This window comes from Salminus brasiliensis, chromosome 13, assembly GCF_030463535.1.
Source record: "Salminus brasiliensis chromosome 13, fSalBra1.hap2, whole genome shotgun sequence".
In the NCBI taxonomy this organism is placed as follows: Eukaryota; Metazoa; Chordata; class Actinopteri; order Characiformes; family Bryconidae; genus Salminus; species Salminus brasiliensis.
The window spans coordinates 4987121-5000164 of NC_132890.1; the positions used below are offsets into that span (position 1 = coordinate 4987121).

Below are 13044 nucleotides of genomic sequence, written 5' to 3' on the forward strand. Positions count from 1 at the left end.
TGTATTAACACTCCCATTTTCTTACCTCTGTCTGGTCAGGTGTTGGGTTAAATCCATAAAGGTCACGAACACTTGGGCATAAAGTGTTCCCGTATTTTACAAACGTGGTGCTCTATGGAACCAAAAGTGGTTCTTCTGTGGCATCACTCAAAGAACCATGTGAAGTTCTGGCAGGTTGAACGATTGGTTCAATTGGATCACAAATGCCAACCGACCCAGGCTTTTGATCAGTGCAGTGGGCTCCTGACCGTTCCTTAGAACATCATAGGATATCTATGAAGTTGCTTGGGTAGTCATGTTAAGGAATGGTGCTGAATATGAAAGACTTGCTATGCCTTCAGTCGTTCAATCAATACGTAAAAGCCATATAGAGAAGTGCTAAGGAAATGCTGAGAGTCAGGTGTGTCCGTGAGAGCAGCATGAACCCAACCAACCTGCCAAACCAAATCTGAAGCAAGAACACACCAGCCCGCCTCCGCCGAGCAGCTTCTTACAAGAGACATTTATTAGATCAGCAGAATACATGCCAAAACAAATAATTTACAGCAGCATTTTCTCTTTTTTTCATCGTTCTTCTCTTTCTCCCTCTTTCCAATCCAGTTAGACCCAAACGCTGTTGGAGGAAGTGTCCATTTCTGTCCGAACGTCATGTGACCATATACTTTGCATTAGTAATTTTGTACTGTAACAGGATGAGCAATACGTAAGTCCCACTGGTGCGACTCCAGGTTACTGTGGTCTATACACATCATCAGACTGTGCTACAGTGGGAGAGAGGACCATAGGCAGCAGTACAGCCCTTAGCGAACACTGTATTCGTCACGTATCTAAGAGTAGGAGTATGTACACCTCGGAGGAACTGTGGACTGCGCTGGTGCCTACAGCCAGACGTGGCACTTACGACATTACTAGCTAGCTACTGTAAATGCTAGACAAAGGAGTGGTGGGATAAGAGGGCATTCACATGCAGGTTCTACACATCGGCACTGGACCTTTATATTTCTTCCCAAATATTGTACAGTAAGTTCACAGCTACATTCGGGTGTGCTTGCCTGTGATTGGGTGCTCATGTGTCTGTGTGGCCGGTAAAGAAAACAACTACAAGATCACTGTTAAACCAAAGGAATAGATTGTGAATTGGGCCTATAGTCTTAATGATACAGGTGCGACAGATGGTTCTTTGAGCAGTGCAGTAGAAGATCCACCGTTGGCTCTGTAATATTTGACTTATTAGGTCTTATACTAATATTGGGCCTTTTCACCAACTAGTCTTAGGAAGACATTACTTCTTAAACCCCACTTAAACCTCACCGGACGATTCTGACGTTCATCATATTTTCGTATTTGGGATTTGTTTAATTTATGAGGTCAATCATTGTAAGAGCATCGGGACTTTTTATCAGGACTAATCAATTAATTTCAAATTTTCTACCCAATTAGGAAGGCCAATTACCCCCTTAATGTGAATAGCTATTCCCTCAACACTAGGAGAGTGAAGGCTACCACCTGCCAGTCGCTGATGCAGCATCACAAGGTAGCCAGAGTGAGCTTGGAGGAAATTACGGCTCCCCAGCTCCGATACAACAGCTAACAGATGCCTGTGCTGACCTACATCCCACTGGGAAGGAAGTGCCATCAACCCACCCTTGAGAGAGCAAGTCCAATTGTGCTCCCTCTGGCTCTGCCTGCTGATGGCATGTAGCATGACCCGGGATTTCAACTAGCGATTCTCAGGTCATAGTGGTAGTACCTTAGTCCTTAGACCACCTGAAGAGCATTTTTTTAAATATTCTTGGGAAGATATTGTTAAATAAGGTTCCATGTATATAATAGAGATGAGTATGAAGAACCTTTCAAAGGTCTAAAGAACCTTAATATCCAACTGAAAGCTTCTTCACACTACTCTCTATTACAGACATGCTTGTTTATGGAACCAAAAGAGGTTCTTCTAGAGCATCACTCAAAGAACCCTTTGTATTTTCATGCTTGCGGTGTATAAAAGGACCTTGTCCTGGCTGTGCCAACTAACTTATTTCTTTCCTAAAAGAGGCCTAAAGCTGTCCTGTTTTCAGCTCTCCGTGCACTGCAGGGACAATTGCAATGCTTCCTTACATAACGTCGCTTATGCTGGCTCTCGCTTTCCCTGACCCATATCAAGGCCTGCCTGGGAATAGCAGAGACATCAGAACAGAAGAGCTTTTGCTGTTTACCAAATGAAAGACTCCAGATCACACTCCAGGCTAAGTGTCTTAAAAATAGCCTGGAACAACACATTGACGGCTGAATACAGCTGTGCATCAGCTTTACAGTGCGAGGATGAAAATGATAATGATGAAGATCTAATGAGGTTCTATTATCATCTAAACTCTTCAAAACAAAGGTGCTTCAAACAGTTCCTTGAGGGAGGTCATAGGAGATTTACTTTTTGGTCCCATTATGAAGCATGTATGTGAGCGTGAAGGACCTTTTTTGGGCCTTTAAAAGGTTCTTTACATTAACAGATTTGGACAAAAGTATTGGGACACCCCCTTATTCAATGTCTCTTCAAAAATCAATGGTATTGAAAAGAGTTCATTCTTCTGTTGTAGGCATAACTTTTTTACTGTCCAGGGAAGAAGGCTTTCTACCAGATTTTGGAGGACCATTGATGTGAGGATTTGATTGCATTCAGCGACAAGATCATGGAAGATCAGGAAGTTGGATGATCAACACACCACCATAACCCCTAATTTCCCAACTCGTCCCAAAAGTACTGGATGGAGCATAGTCACCATCATTCCAGAGAACACAGTTCTTCCACTGCTCCACAGCTCAATGCTGGGGGGGGGGGGGGGGGGGGTCTTTATACCCCTCTAGCCCACGCCCGGCTTTAGGCAGCATGGTGCCAATAGGGACGAGGGTCGTATTCTATTGGCAACGCTTCTCTACAGGGCCTAGACAAGCGTCAGCAATGTGTGCAACCTTAGAGTAGCTGAATGCATTCATTAGAAGGGGTGTCCACAAACATTTGGACATGTGGTGTATTAACACTCCCATTTTCGAACCTCTGTCTGGTCAGGTGTTGGGTTAAATCCATGAAGGTCACAAACACTTGGGCATAAAGTGTTACTATATTTTACAAACATGGTGCTCTATGGAACCAAAAGTGGTTCTTCTGTGGCATCACTCAAAGAACCGTGTGAACAAAGAAAGAAAAAAAAGAAGTCAAGCTTCAACAGGTTAGCGCTTGATTCCTTCCTGTTTAAAAAAACAAGAAATACACCGTCCCGCCCCCCACATCCCAAAGTTTGTGACTCAAGACGCATCATAAATAGAAACATCCCTCAGTTGAACAGAAGGAACCACACTGTGCCAATTTTCAGACCGTTGTGTTTCACATACGAGGATTAAGCAGTGTCCACCAGCAGCTTACGTTTGGAAGCTAGTAAGGGAACCCGAGTATAAAATGTTTATTTACACCCCCCTGCACCCCTAAATGCAGCAGTTTGAGTGAGAGAATGCAGAAACCCCTTTAATAAAATAACTCTCTATTATGCAGTATCTTAGATAAAACTCTGACAAACAAAAAGGAGGAAATTAAATATTCATCTAAAATATATCTGAAACATGTATCTGTGCTGAAAGAGCTTATTCAGAGTAAGAACGCACATTATCCATTAATGGTTGGGGACGATTCCTGCTTTCAGGTTAAAAATAAAAGAGACGAAAAGAGACAAGAACTGGATCGGAGGGTGAGGAGGACTGAGACATGTCTAGTGGAAGACTGCAGAGACGTCTGCTGCGAATGGTTTCGTCTCTCAGCTTTGATGAACAGATAGATACGGTACATATCATGTACAAAATTAGGACACCCCAAAAAACAGATTTTAAACATAGGGACATTTGACAGGAAGCAGTGGACAAAAGTATTGGGACGCTTGCTTGTTTATTGTTTCTGCTTAAATTAAGGGTGTTTCTCCTGCTTTTGTTGGAGGGTGCTGTCACTACTGTCCAGGCATGGCTCCTTTTTTTATTAGATCATGGAGGAGCATTGCTGTGCGGTTTTGATTGCATTCAGTGAGAAGAGCATTAGTGAGGTCAGGATGTTGGACGATCACCTCCCAACTCATTGTAAAAGTACTGGATGGAGCACCATCCATCATTCCATCCAGCTCAATGTTGGGGGGCTGTATACCGCTCTAGCCCATGTCTGGCATTAGGCAGCATGGCCAATAGGTTTATCTGCTTTAGAGAGAAAAGACAAAGGGTTTAATGGAGTGCCCTAATTTTTTACTGTATATTTCCGGTTAAAATACACTGAACTGAAGAGGTTCCATATGCAGTATATGTGCACTGGGAGTGTGCTTAATCTTAAGGAAGGTCAAAACGATGGTGGTCTTCTTGCTTCTGCTGTTCTATCTATGATCTGTGCTCCTCACCCAGCCAGACAGACCCAGCTTTAGCAGAGACCGGTCGGAAAGACGTTCCTTTTATTCTGCTCAATATTTACAGAATATTATTGCTGGACGTCACTGTCCAGTCTGTATGTGAGCAAATGTTTTCCACTGGCTGCTCCTAGAGTCTCCTAGAGTTCGTGTTCGTGTGAAGAGGTGAACATTCCTCCACACACACACACTCTGCAGGAGAGCTGGAATATGGCATTCACATTCCCTGTCTCTCTCCAGACGTCTCTTTAGCATCACAGTCTCCTCTCTCTTTCAGTTGGATCTTTCTGTCCGTGTGTGACGGGCAGCGCGCTTTCACAGTCCCCGGGCTCACACGCTACGGGGCGCCCGCTGCGTCTCGTGCGTCCTGCGGTTGCGTCCCTTCTTGTTCTCCTGCATGAGCTTCCACTTGCTGCCGTGCGACTGGCCGGCGTGCAGTAGATGGGTGGCGTGGGACTGGCTGGCTTGCAGCAGGTGGGCCTTCTGCCGCCGCTGCTTCCTCTCCCTCTTCCACACCTGCTCGCACAGCTGGTCCACGCTGTTGGGGCTGGGCGGGTCGATGAGGGACAGGAAATCCTGGTACCACAGCTTGGCGTGGGGCGTCCGGCCAGTGTCCGGCGGCTCTCGGTGAAGCAGCTCGTCCAGCTGCTCAGCGGGGATGACGTGCAGGGTGAGGCGCAGGAGCGTCTGGATGAAGCCGTGCTCCACGGCGTGGCAGTAGTACACGCCCGAGTCCTGCTGCAGCAGCGCCCGGATCAGCAAACCCTGCTCAGTGCCCATCACCCGCTCGTCCGCCTTTATCTAAGTGGACACATACATATATAACAGATCAGAAAACTGTACTGGTTTCCGGTATTATGGTGGATGCTGTGAATTTGATGGGGGCAGCTGTGGCCTAAAGGTTAGAGAAGTAGGCTTGGGGCCGGAAGGTTGCTGGTTCAATCCCCTGGACTGGCAGGAAATGTGGGTGAACAATCAGAACTGGCCCCAAATAGCTCTCCAGGTTCTGAAATGGCTGCTCTTGCCACTAGGGGGTGCTGTTATGGAGGACATATCATGTAGATAGGACAAACCTCTTGCTTGCTGTCCTCTCCGTGTCTCTGGAACTGCCAGTAGATGAGAGCACGCTGGGACTTGGGGCTGCACTCCAGGAAAGAGCTGCTGTTCTCCACCCCATACACCGTCCTATCCAGCAGCATGTTCTCCCCATTCTCTTCATCTGTTTACCAAAGACAGAGAGAGAGAGAGATTTCATTTCAAGACAGCCCACAGAGGTCGAAGTTGGGGGGAGTGTGGTGTGTGTGTGTGGTTTGGCTATGTAAAAGGCCTGTGTATGTGCCTGAATGTGAGCTTCAGATGAATGTGTCCATGCTCATTCCAGTCACATTCTCACATATCTGCAAAAGGCCTTCACATAGGCAAGCATGTCCAGTGGCGAGGATATGAGCCAGTAATTCAAACCATGAATAGGGATGGACACACACACACACATACACACGCACCACATAAGCGCATGAATAGCCACACACATGTCACAAAATCCCTTCTCATTACCGAGTTTCAGGCTCAGCTGTGGCTATACATCTAATGTGGCATCGTAGTATTCCGAGGAGTGCTGTATTCTGGACATGCAGGTCTTTCCATATTGTATTAATTTAAAATCCATCCATCCCTCATCCCTACGTTCGCTCTTCCCGTTTTTTGGGTTTTTTTTCTCTGTCCGTTTTGTCTTCTTTTTAAGTCGGGGCTGTGAAATGTCAGGGTGCAGCTCTGCTGGCCTGTGCCACCACTGTAATAAGGTGTGTGAGTGTGTGTGCGAGACCACAGCGCTCTCTCTGACATGGAATTCTGGAAATCTGTGTGGTCCCTGGGTGTAAATGTGTGCATATGTGGGTGTGGGGGGGCTGTGTGGGTGCAGGGGGACATGCCTGTCCGTCTCATGCCTCTGAACCAGCTGTGAAAAAGTCTTTATAAAGTCTTTAACATGGTGGAGCTGTGTTTTTAGTGCTGTATTTTGGGTGTATGCTAAGCTAATTAAAAGCCTCCTGAAAGCTACACATTACGCCTGATGAAAAGTCGAGATCTGAGGTTTCCTCATTTGGGAAAAACGGAAGGGATGTGGATGACCTTGGAGGTGATGAACCAAGCGCCTTGTGATTACTGCAGTGTGGGTTAGCTGTATAACACTGAGTAAAGGGTTAGCTTAGCTTAGGGTCATGCTAGCATGCTACAGCTGCATTACCATGGTGCTGCAGATCTGAACACTGGGTTAGAGGGTCTCCGTTCCTGATGTCCTGGCGCCGGGTCCTCCTGCACACACCAAACACACACACACACACACATACAGGAGGACATGGTTAGATTGTGTAGACAAGTGTGCAACACATGCTTTTCACATTTGCTACATACAGCTTTTCTAGGCCAGGCACGTGTCCAAATGTTTGTGGACACCCCTTCTAAAGAATGCATTCAGCTTTTCAATTTAGGTTGCACCAATTGCTGATGGAGACACAGCTTGCCTAGCAGTAGTACAGAAGTATTGCCAGTAGAATAGGACTCTGGGAAAGACAGGTACTTATTGGCACCTTTCCTAATGCCAGGTGTGGCCTAGAGGGGTATAAAACCCCCACAGCATTGAGAGCTATGGAGCTCCAGCTCCAACTGTGTTCTCTGGAATGATGGTGGTTCTCCATCCAGTACTTTTGGGCTGAGTTGTGGATAAGGTGGATGCAATGTTCACTGAATGCAATCAAATACTCACAGCAATATTTTTAATACCGTTTAAATTGGGAAAAACATTGAATCAGAAGGTGTCCCAATACTTTTATCCATGTAGTGTATATATGCAAAAAAAGGGGTCTTTGTGTTATACCCCCCATCCCAGCAATTCAACAGTATGCTGTGGGCTTTACAGTTCCTAGATATGGCCTAAATGTTGAAGCGCATGCTTTTCAACACAGACGATCCTATCTGAGGCACTAATTGAGTGCTCAGCTACAGGCAACAGCCAAGTTTCAGCTATGGATTTGGATTCAGTGATAAATACTCCCAGAGAGACTGAATGTTCCTGCTAAATTCACTCATCAGTCAGTTACTCAGGCTTCTATAGTGCGGCCAAGCCATGTTGGACAGAAAACAAGCCTGGGGTTCTTGTACATCTACAAGGAACTTCGCTGCATGAGAGCATTTTCAGAAACACTTACATAACAGGCCAACAATTGCACTTTACATGCCCTCTTTAAGCCGCTAATACAGATTCTCAGAACACAGAACAAACTCCAAAACTTTACATAAGAAGGAAAACATGGTAACTTTCAATGGAAGGTGATGTAAAAGGGGCCATTTCTATTGGGCCATGAAAGTTTGGCCCAGTTTAAAGATGAGCTGCCAGATTCATATTATGTCAAAATGGCAAAATTGGATAAAAATGGCAAAAATTTAGATAGATATTATGTAACATGCTTGCAATTCCTAAGTGTTCCGAAATGCCTGACACACGACCAACAATCCTTTATCATCCTGTATTGCATTCCAAGTGTAATTCCACCTCCTGCAGAGCTCTCAGGTTTAGGCCAGGTTAAGCTAGTCGCAAGACCCATTGCATACCTCTTGGCAGTAGGGAAGTACCGGGAACATTGGGAGCCGTCCCAGGCGCAATAAGGGTCCCGCGCCAAGCAGCATTCAGCACAGGCCTTGCCATAAACGTCACAGCGATGTAGGGGCATCTGGGAAACCCCGATAGAGGAGCCCAAGTAGAGCTGTTGCTGTGGAGAGACAGGCAATGTATTAGTCATTCAGCCTCCCAGAGATTTGAGACAGTGATGGACAGATGGACAGACATGGATACACCTACATATTTCCAAAAGTATCGAGACACTCCTTCTGATGTGTACAAACTGATGTGTAAATACTGTATAAGATGTTTCATCTTTAGCTCCGCCCCCTCAATCTCTTTACTGTTTTTTCCATCTGCAGGTTAGTGCTCCCCCTGTTACATGGAGGGGATTCCCGACAATGGAGGGCTGTGGTGTTGATGTGATTCAAACTTGGGATTTTCCTGTCTCTTGACAAGCAGGCAGTTAGACAGTCACTCCACTCTACAGGTGTGAAGCCATGCACATTTCTGTGTCCACAAAAAAGGGAAAGGTAAATTTGTAATTTCACATCTCCAGACCGGCCCTACAGTCTAACTGCTGCTCATCATTAAGTGTGAGGAGATCATAAGTTCAAATCCTAGCAAGGTCTCAGCTCTCCACTGTCACAAGCTTCCCAATCTGGGGACGTCATGTGATAGGAGGAGGGGGTTCTAACCTGCAGACGGGAATAAACAGTAAACAAATGGAGGGGGTGGAGCCACAGACTAAACATCTTACACAGTATTTAATCAGTTTCAGCTGCAGCTCATTTACTAATGTTTTTGAGACTCATAATGGCCAGTTCTCAATCTGGACTGTTGTCCCTGTGGACTTGTGAAACATCATCGGTCGCAGCCAATGTACTGCTCCATTCAAGAGCTCACATCTAGCTAAGTACGAATGCCAGGATGTGTTCTTGTTCTGCCCGTGTTATAGAGGATACATCAGGACGTGACTTGTGTAGATTGGACACAGCCAAATAATAAAAAATAAGGGAAAATTGAAACCCTCCCTTTCCTGGAAGTTTGTATTCGCGAGTCGAACTCGCCAAGTCAGTTCTATCCTGTACACCAGTCCGAACGTGCCGTACTTTGTTATATTGAGAATCCCTCAATGTGTACAGTTGACCAAACTGACTGAACTAAGTTGGTTTAACTCAGTAATCAGTGGCTTTAAATTCACAGTGTAGAATTTGGAGGGTAATAGCTCTATTAGAGATTGCATGTTTTTGGTGTCTAGCCTTGCAGCGTCTCCGCATTTGATAGCTTGGTTAATGGGTGTTATTTCAGTGAATGTCTGAGGGAGCTGGAGACCAGGAAACTTTAGGCTGACAGCCTGTGTGCGAGTGTTTAATTATAGATTCACTCAGATAACCTTTCAGTGTCGGCTTGATTATTCACACCGCTCAGAAGAGGAATCACAGCTGCACACTGCGGTCCTTAAGATTGAAATCAACTGGCAAGGTGCGTGTATGTGAGAAAGAGAGAGAGGGAGAGACACAGAAACCACTAATGGTAGAACCTTATGTTGCTGCGTTACATGAATAAGTGTGACAGCAGCCTCTGGTGTGTATTACGCAGAAAAAAAAACTATGTGTATTTGGATGAGTGTGTAACACAGAGAGAGAGAGAGAGAGAGAGAGAGAGAGAGAAAGGGAGGGAGAGAAACAGATACAGCCTCAGGCCAGGGCTGTTGGGTTTTGTGGTACATGATAAATCTAGCAGTGCTACATCACTCCTGTCAACAGAAACTGGTGTAACTGCTTGACGTCCAGGCTGTGGCCGGTCTCCCAGTGGACCCATTCTGTCTAGCACAGTTCATTCTAGGGAAAGCCCTCCTTTCCTGCCACATTTGTGAGATTATTTGATTATCTGTTCGAGGTTTGGAGTATGTTAAATATGGAGTGGTGGTTACCTGTTTTGTGGACAGCTCCATAGCGGTTATAGCGGTTGGTTCCTGTAGGAAGTAAAAAATAATAATAATAAGTAAGAACTGAGAAACTGTTCACAGAATCAAAGTTTAATCCTGAATATGACAGCATTAATTTGTCATATAATAATCTATCATTTTTAGAATATAAATGAAGGTCCAGTCAGAAATGATGCAGTGTGTGCTATGTGTGAACTAATACACCGACCAGCCATAACATGAAAACCACCTGCCTAACATTTTGTAGGTACCTCTGGTGCCACCAAAACAGCTTTCTTGGCCTTCACAGGAGCCAGCTTTAACTTTTTCAGCAATTTGTGCTGTAATAGATCCACCTGGACTTGGACTTCCATGGCCATGTCACCAGTTCACAGGCTGTCTTTACTTGGAGCACTTTTGGTAGATATTGACCACTGCATACCAGAAACACCCCACAAGATGTATATACGTATATGTATATAATATGTAAAACCCACCCCTTGACAGGTGCCATTAGAACCAGATAATCAGTGTAATTCACGTCATAAAATAGATGGTTATAATGTTATGGCTATATTATATATATTATATATATATATATATATATATATATATATATATATATATATATATATATATATATATATATATATACTAGCAATTGACTGGGGATTTCCAATGAATCTGAAGATGGTCATACCCTGAAGACAGTCATCTCCTCCAGTAAGACTTCCTCCAAGTCGTGCCAAGTGCCTCTGGGGATCGATACAACCTTAAGAACCGTACCTACATCTGAAAAGATGATCAATAACTCCTTAACAAGTGTGCCAATTCTTTCTTGCAATCCCAAAAGCCATCAATCAATCAGCTATGGGATGTACAATTATGCCAATCATAAGTCAATCAGAGTCACAACTGCATATTTATAACACGCAACAAACAAGCCTGTAATTACTGAGACTGACAGTCTAACACTCGTTTATGACTATGTAATTAAACCAAAACCTGGTTTTACACAAACCTGTGCCAATGAACATGACATCATACTGCCCGTCCTCCGCCTCCACTCTGTCTACTACTATCTGAGTGAACTGGTAATCCACGTCAGTCTTGATGATGATTGGCCGGTTGTTGATGGGAAGCACTGGGTTGTACATGGCTGGGTGACTTCGGGCGAATGTGATGACATCATCGGGTAAATCTTTCGTGGATTCAAATCCGCCGAAGGTTTTGCTTGGACACTGAGAAATAAAAATACACTCTTCATTTGTTGTGCAGTAATATCAGACGCACTGTCTTCACTATTTCAACTGAACAGACTCATCCATGCTAGGCTCGCACATGTGCTCTTTCATAGCAACTGTCGCTAAGTTGGACAAGCTTAACAGAGTCGTGGTAAAACGTCTAATGAACCTTGGGCTCCGAGTGGTCCAGTGGAGCACCTGCAGATTAAAGAATCGCTTGTCTGAATCCCGAATCATGCTACCTGCCATCAGCAGCCTGAGCCTGAGAGAGCACAATTGGCCTTAATTGCTCTCTCTCTCTCTCTCTCTCTGTCTCTCTCTCTCTCTCTCTCTCTCTCTCTATCTCTCTCTCTCTCCCCACACCTCTTTAGAGTGAAGCTGGCTGTCATGGGTATTTCACTGCTCTACAGCTCAATGCTGAGGGACTTTATACCCCTCTAGCCCACACCTGGCATTAGGCAGCATGGTGCCAATAGGTGCATGTTTATCTGCTCCAGAGAGTCCTACTGTATTAGCAGTACTTCTCTACAGGGACTAGACAACCTGTGTGTGTGTGTATGCATTTGCACATCTGTGTCACCAAGAGGTATAACTTAAGGTACCTGAATGCATGCACTAGAAGGGGTGTCTACAAACATTTGGACATTATACAGTACAATAAAACTGCAGTCTTTGCATTACACAGTTTGGAAAGCTGGGATCAGAGCGCAGGCGTGGGCATTGAACCCATATCCCTGAACCAACTACCCAGCACTCTAAAAATACCAAGCCACCACATTCAATCATTTTGCAACCATTGCTATGAAGGAACATCCGAGGATGAAGCATGGATAGATCACTGGACCTCAATTAAAGGCAAAAAGTCTGAAGTGTGATTTGCAGGCCTTACCGTGCCAGGCCGTGGGTAGGGCACTCTGCCTAGGAAAGGCACCCACTGGTAGTTTGGCCCATCTCGGTGGGCATAGGGACCCAGGAACACCCTCCTAATGTCAGCCATGCTGTACATACACACCGCTGAGCCTTTGAAGATATTACTGTGAACAGAAAACATAAAGAAATCAATGTTACAGTCACCAATCATGTGTAGCTTTTGTCTAGTGTAGCCTAATTAGTAGTATATATATATATAAAAAGCACCTGGATGTTGTGAACACTGCATAGATGACGGGGTTCTTGGGATCCTTGGAGCTCATGAGAAAGATGTCCTCTGAAAACGACCAAATAAACAAAACACTGAGGACTGAGCTGCAATCCAGGCCGTTTATGTGTACCCATTAATGCTTTCACTTCCCCTCATACACACATATATGCAAAGCATAGGCAACTTACGTAGTTCATCAAAGTGTGTGTCAATGCCGTTGAGGCCGGGGACCGAGCAGATCAGTCGTGCTTTCAGAAAGGTGGTCCACTTATTCACCAGACTTCTGTGGCCCCCAAAGTCATTCTGTTAAACAGATAAAACTCGACAGTGAGTTCAAGTGCAGGTTTGAAGCAGTCTTTTCTTTGACTTACTTTGACTTTCAATGGAAGTCATTGAAAAAATCTATTGACAAAATTATGTAACAAAAAAGTTAAAACAGCAAAAATCCAACCTGGACATCAGCATGACATTCGGTACATATAACAAATATGCATCATGGGGTTGATACTTAGTGTGGAGTGGGCGGGGTAGAAAGCAACCAATCAGAGGTTTTCTGCTTTGTATGTCACCACAGCGAGAGTGAGAGCTTCAGAATTCAGAAGGTCGCCACCTACCGTCACATAATAGAGGGGAAAGTTCTAGACCTCTATGGCTGCTCTAACTATTCAGAATTGATTTTTTTAACCTTTAGG

At 44.8% G+C, this 13044-nt stretch overlaps 1 protein-coding gene across 1 annotated transcript in view; it reads right to left on the reverse strand.

The window, feature by feature from the left end:
- Positions 1-487: 487 nt before the first annotated feature.
- Positions 488-13044, reverse strand: part of sema3ab (sema domain, immunoglobulin domain (Ig), short basic domain, secreted, (semaphorin) 3Ab) — a 44011-nt gene continuing 31454 nt past the window's right edge. The window contains exons 8-17 of the mRNA XM_072694495.1: positions 12541-12655; positions 12349-12418; positions 12101-12245; positions 10989-11208; positions 10668-10759; positions 9974-10015; positions 8031-8188; positions 6667-6734; positions 5498-5643; positions 488-5225 (exon numbers count right to left, since the gene is read on the reverse strand). Of these exons, the coding sequence (XP_072550596.1) occupies positions 4755-5225; positions 5498-5643; positions 6667-6734; positions 8031-8188; positions 9974-10015; positions 10668-10759; positions 10989-11208; positions 12101-12245; positions 12349-12418; positions 12541-12655 (1527 nt within the window). The 3' untranslated portion in view covers positions 488-4754. The remainder of the gene's footprint in view (positions 5226-5497; positions 5644-6666; positions 6735-8030; positions 8189-9973; positions 10016-10667; positions 10760-10988; positions 11209-12100; positions 12246-12348; positions 12419-12540; positions 12656-13044) is intronic.